The sequence below is a fragment of the Etheostoma spectabile genome, chromosome 22, assembly GCF_008692095.1.
Source record: "Etheostoma spectabile isolate EspeVRDwgs_2016 chromosome 22, UIUC_Espe_1.0, whole genome shotgun sequence".
In the NCBI taxonomy this organism is placed as follows: domain Eukaryota; kingdom Metazoa; phylum Chordata; class Actinopteri; order Perciformes; family Percidae; genus Etheostoma; species Etheostoma spectabile.
This window is the reverse complement of record NC_045754.1, coordinates 9043191-9058004: the sequence shown is the minus strand read 5'-3', so window position 1 is coordinate 9058004 and position 14814 is coordinate 9043191. Positions and strand designations below refer to the sequence as shown.

The 14814-nt window shown below is 41.9% G+C and overlaps 2 protein-coding genes across 2 annotated transcripts in view; one reads left to right on the top strand and one right to left on the bottom strand.

Moving 5' to 3' along the window:
• The window catches only part of LOC116672430 (ATP-binding cassette sub-family F member 2), a 7191-nt gene extending 1263 nt beyond the window's left edge, over window positions 1-5928 (top strand). The window contains exons 2-15 of the mRNA XM_032504273.1: window positions 1099-1246; window positions 1439-1651; window positions 1987-2169; window positions 2367-2538; window positions 3168-3263; window positions 3344-3446; window positions 3632-3727; window positions 3948-4067; window positions 4205-4294; window positions 4390-4500; window positions 4581-4643; window positions 4845-4973; window positions 5062-5265; window positions 5349-5928. Of these exons, the coding sequence (XP_032360164.1) occupies window positions 1111-1246; window positions 1439-1651; window positions 1987-2169; window positions 2367-2538; window positions 3168-3263; window positions 3344-3446; window positions 3632-3727; window positions 3948-4067; window positions 4205-4294; window positions 4390-4500; window positions 4581-4643; window positions 4845-4973; window positions 5062-5265; window positions 5349-5465 (1833 nt within the window). The 5' untranslated portion in view covers window positions 1099-1110 and the 3' untranslated portion in view covers window positions 5466-5928. The remainder of the gene's footprint in view (window positions 1-1098; window positions 1247-1438; window positions 1652-1986; window positions 2170-2366; window positions 2539-3167; window positions 3264-3343; window positions 3447-3631; window positions 3728-3947; window positions 4068-4204; window positions 4295-4389; window positions 4501-4580; window positions 4644-4844; window positions 4974-5061; window positions 5266-5348) is intronic.
• Window positions 5929-7065: 1137 nt separating this feature from the next.
• On the bottom strand, window positions 7066-13948 carry si:ch73-173p19.1 (uncharacterized). Its single transcript, XM_032504270.1, has 17 exons — window positions 13696-13948; window positions 13017-13123; window positions 12744-12874; window positions 12399-12559; window positions 12137-12295; window positions 11588-12038; window positions 11146-11247; window positions 10410-10500; window positions 9810-10033; window positions 9452-9694; window positions 9232-9330; window positions 8823-9016; window positions 8530-8704; window positions 8265-8421; window positions 8013-8166; window positions 7417-7528; window positions 7066-7338 (listed from the first exon to the last, which is right to left on the bottom strand). The coding sequence occupies exons 1-17, from the start codon at window positions 13711-13713 to the stop codon at window positions 7163-7165; spliced, it is 2754 nt and encodes a 917-aa protein (XP_032360161.1). The 5' UTR covers window positions 13714-13948; the 3' UTR covers window positions 7066-7162.
• Window positions 13949-14814: the final 866 nt, after the last annotated feature.

The following is a 14814-nucleotide window of genomic DNA, read 5'->3' as shown; positions in this document are numbered from 1 at the left end:
CTTTCCGGTGGACCCCATGGGATCTTATTTTGTTTAATAAAAATAAAAAAAAGTAAATGAAGAGAAACATTTTTGGATCATGTTTGAATTAAGCAATTTAAAAGAATTTTTTTCAAGGAAGAATCCGTTTGTTGTAGTACTACTTAGTTTTGTGTGGAACATCTCAGTGAACTGCATGCCTTGTGTAATGTACGTCACATTGCCTGTTCTCTAGCTAGCTTTGCAATCTTCCACAAAACATACTATCTTACCTGATGTGTTTTGTTTTTTTTATCAGCCGGGAAGCAAAAAAGAACGAGCGAAATTTGTTATGTTAGGATGTTTGTTGATGTTAGTTTATCTGTGTTGCCAGATCTTGCAAGAGTTTTGTCCTGAGACCGAAATGGGGGTCAAACAAAGTTAATTTTCTCATGTGTTCATCTGAAAAATGCCATTTTAGTGTCAGAATATTCTGGAGATATGTGGCTTGAGAAAAATAGCTCCAATATTTACTTAGGTGACAATGGGGCAAAATAATCACTCATAACCTGTTTTCACATTGACTTTTCCTATTGGAATAAATACACTCAGGACCTGCTGCTAGTCTCCTAAAGAGGCAGGGCAGTTGCGGAGACCACGTGACACAGATACAGAAAAGTACTCTAGAGTTGGGGTGTCTCGGTTCTAAACAAGGGGGTAAGCCTGTCCTCTCTAAGCGTAGCTCCCATGGCGCCATTTTAATGCTACAAAGCCGTCACCTACAGTTAGCATCCCATTGACTGCCATTCATGTTGGCGCCACTTTGACAGCGACTAACTTTACATCTGAAACGTTTCAAGGCAAGGCCATCACCGGAAAAGTGCTTCTATTTTCCTTCACTGGTCTCTGTCCAGAACAACGCAATCTGTTGGTCCATTTCTTTAACTTTCTATGGTTCTAAACTGTCTGTTTTCAAAGTTGATTGGAACATTTTGGTCACCTAGCACCTTAAACCAAAGCTAGCTACCTAGCTGGTAATTGGCCTTTAACAACTGAGATTCTGGGTATACATACCATAACATGATATTATAAGAGACTTTAGATTGTTTATCTGTGTCCCTTTTTTCTGCTGTTGAATAGCCTTTCACAACCATGCCATCCGACTTAGCCAAGAAGAAGGCAGCAAAGAAGAAGGAGGCTGCCAAAGCCCGCCAGCGTACCAAGAAAACTGATGAGAATGAGGAGGGTGAACAACCAGAGTCTCAGATTAATGGAGCAGAGAGCAACGGTGAGAGAACGCTGAGTAAATGCTGTAGGCTTGGTTGGGATTTATTATGGCTTGTATCATTCCTGAGATCAATTTTGGCAATGGCTTGACTTGTACATTTATTACACTTGAACTTGCTGTTCTCTCAAATAGGTTCATGTCTGTCTAGCATTAAATGTAAATGAAATGTTGAACATGATTTTGTTTTTGTAGGTGTTGCCTTTTTGACAAAAGAGCTGGATGAATTTGAGTTGGCTAAGACGGAGGCACGGGCAGTGACGGGTGTTCTGGCCTCACACCCCAACAGCACCGATGTCCACATTAGCAGCCTGTCGCTCACTTTCCATGGTCAAGAGCTGCTAGCAGACACTAGCCTGGAGCTCAACTCAGGCAGACGCTATGGTCTTATCGGCCTTAATGGCACAGGTAACATGTCTCTCCTTGCACATGATATTACGGTCAGTAGCCTGTACATTTCCCAGTACCTGATGCCATTTTTTCTTTGGCTGTTTTGGGAACTTGGGCATGCTAAAAGCTAGACTTTTTCCCAACACAAAAAATAGCATATGCAGATATACACTATTCAGTCACTTTACTTACACATATGCTAATGTACAGCAGTTACTCAAGTAGTAGTGGTAGAAATGTAGTACAGAATGGATTTTCTTTTTTCTTTTTTTTTTTTTTTTTAAATTAATTTCACTTACGAGCTGAGCTGACGATGAGCAAAAATCATTTTCTTATTTACTTGTATCTGCCAGGAAAATCTATGCTGTTGTCAGCCATCGGGCATCGTGAGATTCCCATTCCAGAGCACATAGATATTTACCACTTAACCCGGGAGATGGCCCCCAGCGAAAAGACGGCTCTGCAGTGTGTCATGGAGGTGGATGAACAGAGGATTATGCTGGAGAAAGAGGCAGAGAGGCTTGCACATGAGGACTGTGAGTTACATGTGATGTACCAAGCAATGACTGCAGAGGGGACACTTATTGTCCCAGAGGCGAACAGTTAAGACAACAAACTGAAAGATTGTTTGGGTAAAGCTGACTTGTTGCAAGGACAAGGAAATCTGTCTAGTTGTTCTGTAGCTGGATTGACTGAAATTAATAATGAATGCCTTTCTCTCACCCCTGCATAGCTGAGTGTGAGAAGCTGATGGAGCTGTATGAGCGTCTAGAGGAGCTGGATGCAGACAAGGCAGAGGTGCGAGCCTCTCGGATCCTCCATGGTTTGGGTTTCACCGCTGCTATGCAGCAGAAGAAGCTGAAGGACTTTAGTGGTGGATGGAGGATGCGTGTTGCTCTGGCCAGGTTAAGACAAATTATTAGCATTCCACCATTTAGTGACACGTGTTGCATCCATTCTCTGTGTCTGCATAGGTTTGGAATTGAACAGTCTAGTTGATTTTGTAAAATACTACATTCAGAGCTACAATGCCAATATTAGCTCTTGACCTGTGAATATACTAGTTCACTGTTTAGGTTGTAGGTTTTTCTGAATAATAAATAAAAACCAAACGGTGTAACAGGGCTTCCACTAACAAAACCGTGCAAGTCATGACCCTAAATTTTTACATGCTCTCGACTCAATTTTGAGTACTGTACAACTATCAATTCAAATAGTGTATAACCCACTTGTTGCTTAGTAGATCTTCTTCTGGAAGAACTGCTTGCACCAATTTCACCTGGTTCAGAAAGTTGACGTTTTCCTGTCAAATTGAGACCTTTTCTAAGTCAAACTGTATAGCTAATAAAAGGCAACACTCATGGAAAATGAGTATTCCTTCCTGAATTGAAATATAAAACTGATTAAAAAAATAAGCTTTAGAAACACAAGCGAGGCGGGGGGGAAAAAAAAGACATTTTAGAGCTGTTTTAATATACAAAAAGTAAGTTTAATAAAAAAGTTTCATCTTAATGACTATCCTACATTTGTCCAGAGCCCTGTTCATCAAACCCTTCATGCTGTTGCTGGATGAGCCCACCAACCACTTGGACCTGGATGCTTGTGTGTGGTTGGAGGAGGAGCTCAGCTCGTAAGTTGACACCCTACATCCTCCCACACCTCAAAGAAGTCCAAACAGTTTTATGTATTAATCATCCTGCTTCTTGTTAGGTTCAAGCGAATCCTTGTGCTCATCTCACACTCTCAAGACTTCCTGAATGGTGTGTGCACCAACATCATCCACCTGCATCAGAGAAAACTGAAATACTACACGGTAAGAACATTTTGGCTGAAACCATGTATGAGGCCGTAGGGTAAAATGAATTGCAGTGCCAGAAAGAATAACGGGCTCGGCCCTGTGTGATCTCATAATGCTGAATCATAAACTGGGGGAAGCTCTTACTAATTATATCTGTGTTGCCCTGTTGGATGACCAAGCAAATCTATTTTTGCTTTAAGGGTAACTATGACCAGTATGTGAAGACCAGAGAGGAGTTGGAAGAGAACCAGATGAAGCGCTTCAACTGGGAACAGGACCAGATAACACACATGAAGGTAATGAGACACCATGTGGTAGAACCTTTTCACTGCACAGAATCAATTGCTCATAGCAGACTCTTAAAAACAAGTCCATGTCCAGGAAAAATATATATTTTTAATTAAAGCAGTCACATGTGTTTTGAATTTTTACAAACTATTATTATTATTATTATTATTATTATTATTAGTCTCATTGATTTGTACTTATTGTTCTCTTTACATCCCTGTCCTTTAGAATTACATTGCAAGGTTTGGTCACGGTTCTGCAAAGCTGGCCCGACAGGCACAGAGCAAAGAGAAGACGCTGCAGAAGATGGTGGCCTCAGGCTTGACTGAAAAAGTTGTGAATGACAAGGTACTTGTAATGAGGGTTACTGATATGGAATAACTACTAATAGTCTTCAGAATTTTGACTTGGTGACCCACCTTGAAAATGATGCCAGTGACACGTGTATTTTATGGTACTAATACCTGCCTCTGTCTATCCCACAGACTCTGTCATTTTGTTTTCCTCCCTGTGGGAAGATTCCTCCTCCTGTTATCATGGTTCAGAATGTGAGCTTCAAGTACAGTGACAACACAGTGAGTACTGTTAAGATTACAGCATGGACGGAGCTTTTTTCACTGACTTATAGAATCTTATCTCAGTTTCAATAATCTGTTAATGTGTCCTGTAGCCACACATATATAGAAACCTGGAGTTTGGTATTGACTTGGATACACGAGTGGCTCTGGTGGGGCCCAATGGAGCAGGAAAGTCCACACTGCTGAAGCTGCTGATGGGAGAGGTAGGTCCAGTGGTAGTTCTCCATTATCCTGTAACAACCTGCAATTGTCAGGTATTCAAGATAACGCTTTCTCTTCGTAGCTCCTTCCCACTGACGGCATGATCCGCAAACATTCTCACGTCAAGATTGGCAGATATCACCAGGTAAAACACTGAGCCAATACAATTGCATGTTCCAAAACTACTAAGAACACCACCCCTTTTAACATAACAATGATCTTAGGCTCAAGAGTAAACACAATGCTATGTTAGACCTGGGGGAGATCTTTTATAGAAAGTATATTGATGTAGAAGTATATTTACTGTAAAACTAAATGTCTCCTTTTGTATCTACCTATGTTACAGCATCTGACAGAGCAGCTGGAACTGGACCTGTCTCCTTTGGAGTACATGATGAAGTGTTTCCCTGATATCAAAGAAAAAGAGGAGATGAGGAAGATCATTGGTCGCTACGGGCTGACTGGAAAACAGCAGGTAGGTCTCCTCCAGATAATAGGAAATTAATTTTCTTGTGCTTTGTCTTTGTCTCCGTCTCCTAATTTAAACCTGAAATTTATTCTAGGTCAGTCCGATCAGGAACTTGTCAGATGGTCAAAAGTGCCGAGTGTGTTTTGCCTGGCTCGCCTCACAGAACCCTCACATGTTGTTCCTTGACGAGCCCACTAATCACCTGGATATTGAGACTATTGATGCACTGGGAGACGCCATCAACGAGTTTGAAGGTGGCATGATGCTAGTTAGCCACGACTTCAGGCTAATTCAACAGGTATGTATGTATGTATGTATGTATGTAGTGTGTGTGTCTATAGATAGCACCATTTATAATCTATATAATTTCTTTTAAACCAGGTGGCTCAAGAAATTTGGGTGTGTGAGAATCAAACCATCACAAAGTGGAAGAGGGACATCCTGGCATACAAGGAGCACTTGAAATCAAAGATTGACGGGCAAGCGCATGACATCTAAAAAAAACTAAGCCACTCCTTTATCTTGCATTATGGATTTGACCTGCACGCTCCTGAGAGGATGAGCAGAGTTTACATTGAAGGAAATGTCATAACTAGAACTGAAACAATCTCTTATGCATCTTAATGGACACGTCTCGTACATGTACTGTATTTCAATCTTGGTTTGAAAGAGCTGCCCCCCCCCCCCCTTTCCCTCAACTCAGACTGCACTCTGATTGGCTGATTCACAAAGCATCTCAGTGCATTTTGGAAAGCATTCCATTGTGCTGTCTTCAAAGAAAACTTTAATTTTTCCGAATGTTCTGTTTTATCCCAACGTGCATTCAGCAGCTTTTAGGTCATTTTACAATATTTAAATATTGGATTTTTTTTTTTTTTTTCTGTGTAGAAGAGCAGTTCTGCCTTATGAAACAATGTAAATGCAATAAAGGTTTGTCTGAATAAACAGAACATAAAAACAGCATTATTGATTCAGAATACTTTATTTTTACACTTCATGAATACAGTGCTCATATCCAAAAATCAAAAGCCTTTTAGGGAAAATAAACTATTTTACATCTCTGTAAACAAGAGGACAAAACTTAAGCGATTTAAAAGAAGTTGCTTTGGATTCTGGCTTGTGAGCCCCTTGGCTGCATAGATCCTCAGTGTACAGCTCTTCCATGGAACTAAACATGGTGAAACGCATAAATGACCCCCATTTTGCTGCCATCATGAAATGTTAATGCTTTCTCAATTCTCAAAACGAGATCCCTTCATGTTGACATTTTTCGTTTAGTTTAACAGAGTAGACACTGTTAAATTGGTGTTTTATAACATTTAAAATGAGAAACTGTGCAACTATTGTCATAGTGGCCACAAAACTATGCCATTCAAATGCAACAGGAACTTTATCAATATAAAGCAAATCGTAAACAAGCTTGATATTGTCTGCAGCCGAAGTTACTGTATATTTTTCATATCTGCAGTAGTGTTTGCATGTACTGTACAATTAATAGGGTCAAATATTCTAACAGATGAACATTGGACCTGATTCTAATAAACAGGAAGTTGAGGTGAACTCAGCGAGTAAATGTTTAAAATGTTCTAATAAATCCAAAATGACTTGAATATAGCTCAAGATTTAATGTTACTTTTAATAAATGAGGATGATTACTGGAAGAGATAATCTGCCTTAAATCCTTCAAAATAAATTATTCAACCATATTTACTTTGTCATTTAATGTATACATATTTGAGGCTGTTAGTCATTACAGTCTGAAAATACATGCAGTGTTATGTTACATTTCCAACATTTAATATGTTCCTGCCTGTCGGCTCAAAGTGCCAACCAGGCAAAACACAGATAGCTTCAACCTAAAAGGCTGCACTTAAACCTTTAAAGTTTGTCACATGGAGTTTTTCCAGAGACAAAGGGCTGCAGTGTGTATGCAATAACTGAAGATTGATTCTGTTAATGGCCTAGTTTTTAAATACCAGGTTCTCGTTTAAGGTTTCAACTTGGTAATGTGCGTGACTGACAGATTAGTGGCACTAGCTGCAGTTGAAACAGTGCAAATAGGAGTGTTTCAGTTATGCTGTTTTTATTGTTGTTTTTAAAGAGTATCCCGATGGCAGCATGTTTCAGGGGCTAAAAGAGGACAGCAACAGTCAGAGGCGTGCTCGTATGAGTGGACCAACCGAAGGTATCGATGCTCACTGGGCTTCCCACTCCTCATCTGAGACCTCATCGGGAGGAATGCTGCGGGTGTTGCTGGCCCGAATGCTGCTGATGTTAGTCAAAGAGAGAAGGCTCGCAATACCCATCAGACTCACACCGGTGCCATCCAGGTTCACCTGGGCCAGATGCATGTGTTTCAAGAACTTTAGACCTGAGGAAAAATGCAAAGAGGTTGTTCACCAAGTAAGAAAAGATTACACTTGTGTTTTGTGGTCGGGTTTGACCTTACCGTGGTCTGTGATCCGTGTGCGGCTGAGATTAAGCTTCACAAGTTGATTGCAGTGGATCAGACCTCTCCTCATTACTGTGTCTCCCACCTGGGTGCTGGCTAACCCCAACACCTAAAAACAGGGGAAAAAACATGTTAAATTATGCATATAAAATAAGACAATTTCAGATACCATAACTTGTGACTAAAACCTTTTTTTCAGCAGGAAGATGTTTGCATTGAGACTAATTACTAAAGAACCTGTCCGCTAATATAGACTCAATGGAAAAGAAGAAGAAGACAAGCTTTTATTTTTCCCACAAGGGGAAATTCACATTAAAGTCCTAATATACATCACTATCACAAAAGCTGGAAAGAAATCTTTCTTCAACAGTAAATATACTATCAAATCCAATTTATTAATTCCAAAACAGTACACTGCATGGCAGAGTGCTGTATATAGAAGGATTTTATCTGCAGAGCTAGGAACACATTAAACCAATGTTTATTAAATCTCCGGCTTAAAATGACAGGGCAGCACATGTTATGTATCTAACATTTCGACTTAGACTAAGCTTGTGCAACACAGGTGACACAAATGTTGCCAGTAAAATCACCGTAAGGTGCGGCAGACAGGTGATGAGCCCGGCCACTCCTCGGCTGGTCACTGCTGTCCGGTCCAAGCAGAGGTCCTGCAGATCCTGCAGGCCACGCAGGGAGGGAAGCCCTGCATCTGTCACTTGTGTGTTGCTAAGTGACAGCTTCTTCAACCTACATAAAGTACATACAATACTGGTTAGTATCCTACTGAAGCAACGGTTACAATGACCTGCGTGTGTTGTACAGTAGAGTTATAAAGTGGGAATGACCTGGTCATGATGGAGAGCTGGCTGACTCCCTGGTCTGTGACTTGTGTGTAGTCAGTCAGGTCCAGCTCTAAGAGCAGAGACAGTCTAGAGAGAAACGACAACCCGCTGTCTGTCACTGAGTGGCGTCCAGGGAGGGTCAGCTGAGTCAACTTTAGACCTGGAAGGAAAGTAGAAGCCTCTCTAAGAGTTCAATTCCCCACTGACCTGAACCATTGTGTTTCACTCCATTCGTGTGCTGTTTTAACGTTCCTTTCCATTTACGAACCTGAGATGATCTGCAGGGCGTGGTTACCATCCGCTTTGGGGATTCCCGCCAAACTCAGGGAAGTCAGGGCAGGATGGGTGGCCAGGTGCTGTAGAGAGCTTTCAGTCACACCTGTCCCATCCAGGTTAAGAGTCTGCAGGCTGGACAGCTCTGCCAAAGCCGAAACATCACTGACCTGGCAGAACACGCAATAAGACATAGGAATGTCGTGAGAAACTAGAATGATAAATTGTTCAATTACTGGATGTTCTGTGAGTTAACAGACATGAGGTGCCCAGTAGAACTGAAGTAACCTTAGTCTGCTTGATGCTAAGGAGCCGCAGTTGTGGCACATAGGTGGGCAGGACTACCAGCGTGGCTTCAGTCACAGCCGTCTGGTTCAGGCTAAGCTGAGAGAGACAGGATGGAGCTGACTTCAGATATATAATCATCCCAGAATCCGTCACTTTGGTGTGGTCCAGGGACAGGAAACACAGGCTCTTTAAACCTTGTAGACACAGAAAGAAGGAAATTGTGACATTGCAAAAATCATTGAGGCAAAAAAAAACATTTAGCAGTAAACAAGTAATTTACACAGATCAACTTATGTTGGGATATGGCGTTCTTGAACGTAATTGCCTATGCAGTGGTGTTACATAATCTATTATCCCCTCTAGTAACAACCTGAGCCTTGTTAGCATGACAGATTGTAGAAAGCCTAACCTGTGATATGCTGCAGACAGGAGTCAGTCAGTTTGTTACAGGAGGCCAGGTTCAGGTACTGGAGTTTGACCAGGCTGGACAGGATTGACAGCCCAGTGTCTGGAGAGAACACATTTTGGAGACGAAAATGAAATAGCAGAAATTGACCAAACATATTGCTGAAGTTAACACAGCAAAATTGACTTCTGGACAAACCCCATCCTGAGATGAAATTATATACCAGTGATGAGAGGCGAGTTGACCAGACTCAGATGCTTCAGTGCTGTGAAGGCCCGTAACTGCCGCAGGAGCTCATTGGTGGAGTAAGGGTAGCAGTTTAGAACAAACTTCTGCAATGGGCAGCCGAAGAAGAGTTCCAGGTTGCGTGGACGTAGGAGCCTTTCACGGGACATGTGGTTCAGCAGAAGCTCTGCTAGCTCTGGGGTGAGGCATGCTAGACTGCTGATGTACTGCATGCTGGGAGCTGAGAGAGGAGACACACAGGGACAACAACTACAACAGTGAGTAAACAAAGCGGTGACACACTTCCTGGGAAATCCAAGGGGTTTTAGACGTGAATATTCAATACGGTCTCTTACCAGTCATGAGGTGGACAGTTGCGCGGGTTGCCAAGGCACATAGGGACGACACGCTGGGTGCCCTGAAGGGTTTTTTAGGGGGTGATGGTTGTCCCTGGGAGGCACGGGGGTCTTCTTGCTGTGCAGCTCTTTGAAGGCGCTCCACTGCAGCCAGACCTGCAGCTCCAGGTGCCTCCTGACCTCCAGCATCCTCAGGCTCTGCCGGGTTGTCTTCTGCAGCCTCCCTGAACCACATACACACCACTGTCTTTACACAGGACATCTCCATAGTCACTCCAAAATGCCATCAAAATTGGTTTATATTCCTTTTCCTACTTTCTTGTTTTCAGTTACCAAAGGTTCTCATGTAAAACAGAACCACAGGAAACTGAAACACTTCAAGACTTTAATCAATATTCTTTCTCTACCTGCCTGTCTAATAATGACTCTAACCATCTAACAGGGCATTGCTGTAAGAAAACATAGGGCACCTTCATAATCATAACCAGCTACAAAATACTTTGCAATCACAAACACTCAGTCAATCAATCAATCAATTCATTAATTAACATGCATTACAGTTCTTACATTATATTAGCGCCATTCTGTCTACACACCCACCTGAGTCGATTGCCTTGCTCTGGCCAGTTGTGCCTCCGCTCAAATTCTCCACGAAATCTATTCTCCGGAAAGAAAGGCAGCCGTGGCATTCCTGTGAAAAATAGTCACCAAATGTAAAATATCACCGAGCGAAAACTCAAAGTAGTCACTGACATCACAACCAGCCCATATTAAGTCCCAGGTCTATTAATATAACACCCCTCTTTGCATCCCACACCTCTAATCAACATTTGTTCTGTATCTTTGATTCTCCTCTCTCTCCTTTGAGATTGAGCTCTTTTCACTCTCTGGTCTGGCACACATTTAGAATACTACATCACAACCACATGCTCTGAAAGACTGAATATGATTGGCTGACCAGCTGTAAGCCCTTGGGGAACTCAGTTCTCACTGGTGAGCAGTTCTGACCCATGTCTGACAAAAAGGAGCATTCATCTACATATTTCCTAATCCTAATCCTTTTTACATATGACACACGTTACTAGGGCAGTTGGCCAAATATCCTGGACACTGGCAAATGTATGTAATATATATTATGAAACTGAATGAAAATCTACTCCAACAGCTGAAAGTTAGAGGCCAGGGTCATCTGTATTTTGGTATGAGGCAAAAAAATGTTTACGTGGATGAATAAATGGAGACACAATGGAGGCGGGAAGAGGGGGTAAAGCAAGCAACATGTAGGTCTATGGAGATATGTGGTGTCCACAGCAATCCCAGACACAGGGAGCAGTACCGTTCAGCATGTAAGGTGGTTCTTCCTCTTCTCCTTGTTCCTCATCAACCTCTATGCCAGCAGCTTCCTCAGCCTGACCAGGAACCAACCTCTGGCCTCGGCCTGTTGAACAGTGCCAAAGATGTCATCTAAGGACTGAAAACCTATTTAAAATGTTGAAACATTTGCTTTCAAAGTAGAGCTGCAAAGCGGAGGAGCTAATTCGGAAGTAAAAAATCCTTTACCTTTCTCCATAGACAAAGTAAAAGAATTCACAGTTGGAGCATTTTTCACAACTTGGATTAACAGAACCAGGTGCTCCATCTTTGCAACTCTCTAAATAATGTGTATAGGCTACTACCGTACAGTCATAAAACTGTATACAACAAACAAGCTTGTGTGAGGTACAGCAGATCTGCTTAAAATGTGCCTGGAATTTTTTTACAGAGTTATTAATACCTACCCCAGGAGTGAGATGGCCCAGTCAGGGAAGGACCAACTCCGGGTATGCCTGCGTAATTCACAGCCTCTTCCCACAGCTGGTTGGGTAGTGGAGGAGGTAGAACAAGGTCCTGTCCTCCCGCCCCCTCCTGGAAGGGGATATGTGGCTGAGGAGCCACATCACAAGGAGACGGCTCATTCTGTGCCGCTGATGGTGGATCTGCAGGACTCGGTGGATCCTGAGGTGTCTCTGGAGGAGTGGTCTGAATACACAGTGCAGCATTGGGTGTGAGGCCAAGAGAGTGCAGTGAACAAGCAAGCTCTGCCTCCCCAAAGCGTTTCCGTGGAAAACCCTGGAGGAGAGAAAAGGAGGCTAGGGAGGGGTGACGTCCGGTGATGTGCTCCACGACACTGCGAAGAGGAGCATCAGCTGGGAACCGTTCACGCATGGACTCGCCAGACGGGAGCCGAATCTGCAGCAACAAACATGCGATTTGAACAACAGCAACTCTGTAATTCGACTTTATCTACGTCATATTTACGCACATATTAAAAATCTTTATAGCCTCACCATGAGGACGCAGTTGTTATCTACATTAGTCTGAATCTTTCCTCCAAGCTTTTGCCCTTGGCCACTAGAAGGAGACGACTCTGTGGCAGCACTGGTCTGGTTCTTCTCCTGCAAGCTCTTCCGATCCTCAGCTATCCGCTTCAACACCAACTCACGCTCCTGGCAGGCAGAACACACATAAGACAGACAGGATGTTGTGGTCTGAGATTACAAATCGGACACTTGAAAGATTTTGTAAAGTCTTCTTTTCACCACTGCCGACCTGCTTCTTTTGTTTCCTCTCTGCTTTGGCCTCCTGAGCACCACGTTGTCTCTGCTGCTCTTCAAAGCCACTCTTGTCCTGTTTGATGCGAGACTCGACCGGTAGTGGGTCTGGGGACAGGGTGCCTGACTGTGATGGTCTCAGGACCAATGAAGGGGACCCTGTTCACATAAAGAAAATAGGAAAATATTTTGAACCCTAAACTATTAATTTCTTTAAGTCTCATTGAAAACGTCAATGACATGATTACAAAGAAATGCAGTATATTACAATGGTGAATTAAACTTATATACGACCCTCTATCCTTAAAAGCAGACCCAGTCTTTAGCAAACTGCTTGCTATACCAGAAGGAGATGTTTGTGTCTCTGAAGTGCTTGCTGCCTCTTTGGGTGGGTTGAAAGCAGAAAATGCTGTCTCAGCAGGCTGTGATGACTGCTTAACCAATCTGTGCCGTGGATACTGACCCTGCAAGAGCCTGTCAACATAGGAGAGAGTTATGTAGAAGTAAGTTACCCAAAAGAGTGGTATTTTTTTTTTTAGACAATTAAAGGAAATTAAAATGAGCAATTAGTGAATGCTAACTATTTAAGTTTAAGAAAAGAGTTGGACCAACTTACCACTCAGCCGCATCTGACACAGAAAAATGCCCCGCCTGGACAGCTGCCTGGATCTGTTCCTCTGAGAACCCCATCTCACTGAGGATGAGGAATAACTCCCCAATAGTCTGCGAAACAAGCAAATCCAGTACTCTTCAAAAACTTATGTAAATGCACATAAACGGTTTGACCTCTGTAGTTGTTTTCCCCTTACCACAGTGATGCACAAACAAGGGCTATAGTGGGAGAACAGTTTGTTGAGAATGTTGAATCGTTGCCTTTAAACTTAACCCATGATATGCATGCATCCATTAATATTAACTGTTTTTAACGTGGACTAGCTACAACATATTTCTTTTTCTTTGTTTGCCATTCATTTAATCTGACTGGTGCGCAGTCTAAATTCACCAGTTCTAAGTTAATGTTTGTTCGCAAAGTTTTTAGCTGTTAGTTAGCTTTTGTTCGGGGTGAATGCATTAATTCACTGTAAATTCAGCGATTTTAAACTAACCAACCGATGATAAGCTAAGCTATGTTATGTCTAAGGTACAATGAGGGCTGTCATCAACAAACAACATTAGCATTGCGGCTAACAGTTAGCTGAGCAAAAACGATGGCGAGACTAATAAAGCTAAAGCAGCTAGGGAGCTAATATTTGTGCAATGTCATGTCGAACGCAGCTCGGTAATTTGCAGCTTACCGGAGCGGTGGAACTCATGTTGTTGTTATAACGTTGATGGATGAAAATCCAAGTGACGCTAACATTAACTAGCAACTTTGTTGACTTCCTGGTTGGGTCTGCAGCGCCTCCAGGCTCCAGCTAGCAACACCGAGCCCTGGATATCAACAAGAAAACCAGCCTATCAACACCGGGGAGGCAGCGGTGCACAAATCCAGTCCAGCTACCTGTCAATGATTGGCAAACCCAAATTCCAACCGCTGCCCTGACATTATTTAATAATCTAGATGACCAAACATAATCATGTAATCTGTGGATGTTGCTTTTATCAAAGTATAAAATAACGTTGTAACTTCCCAAACAGGCGACTCAGTGAGATTATTGTAAAATTAAACCACCCACTGTATACTGTAGATTTAAATTAAATGAATTATGATATAAGAAAGAAAGAAAGAAAGAAAGGAGGAAAGAATTTGCATGATATAACAAAAAATTATGTTTAACAGGTGAAACCCCGGGGTTCAATAGCATCAAACCACCAGTAGAGGTCACTCTTACTCTGTTTATCTCCTTAAATAGGCTACAGTCTATTTTTTTTTTTTTGAGAGACACGTACTTGTCTTTCTTCTTTCTTTTATTCTTTTGTATAGACGTAGCCTACAATGAAAGTCTAAGGTTTACATCAATGTGATCTTTGCATCATGCATTCTGCATATTATTAGCAAATCAACGGTGTAAAAAAATGTAGTGGTCCAGACAACTAGGTCTAGGCAACTTTGATTCAACCTGACTAATAAGAGTTTGGTAAATTGATTAGGTCAGAAAATGTGGTAAAAAAAAGAAGAATACTTTAAATGACTTTAGATTATGCCTTCTTCAATACCACTACATAATAGGCATTACTATCACTATTTCTGTACAATGATAGTAGGTGATACTAGGTGTTAAGTTTCATCAAATGAGATATGGTTATCATGAACTTGCTACTGAACAGACTATGATGGGAAGTATCTGAACAACTGTAAATAATGTTTAACATTTATAAATTTAGGTTACAAAATTAAGATGTTCAGTGATTTTTTTTATTATGTCAGAATACTACCTGTTCCTAAGTGTGTGTGTGTGTGTGTGTGTGTGTGT

What these genes read in the sequence shown, in the direction of transcription:
- si:ch73-173p19.1 (XM_032504270.1), bottom strand. An exon ending in GTGTCAGATGCGGCTGAGTG is followed by an intron (nt 12,875 to 13,016) that starts GTAAGTTGGTCC and finishes CTATGTTGACAG; the next exon opens with GCTCTTGCAGGGTCAGTATC. An exon ending in AGAGGAAACAAAAGAAGCAG is followed by an intron (nt 12,296 to 12,398) that starts GTCGGCAGTGGT and finishes TCTGCCTGCCAG; the next exon opens with GAGCGTGAGTTGGTGTTGAA.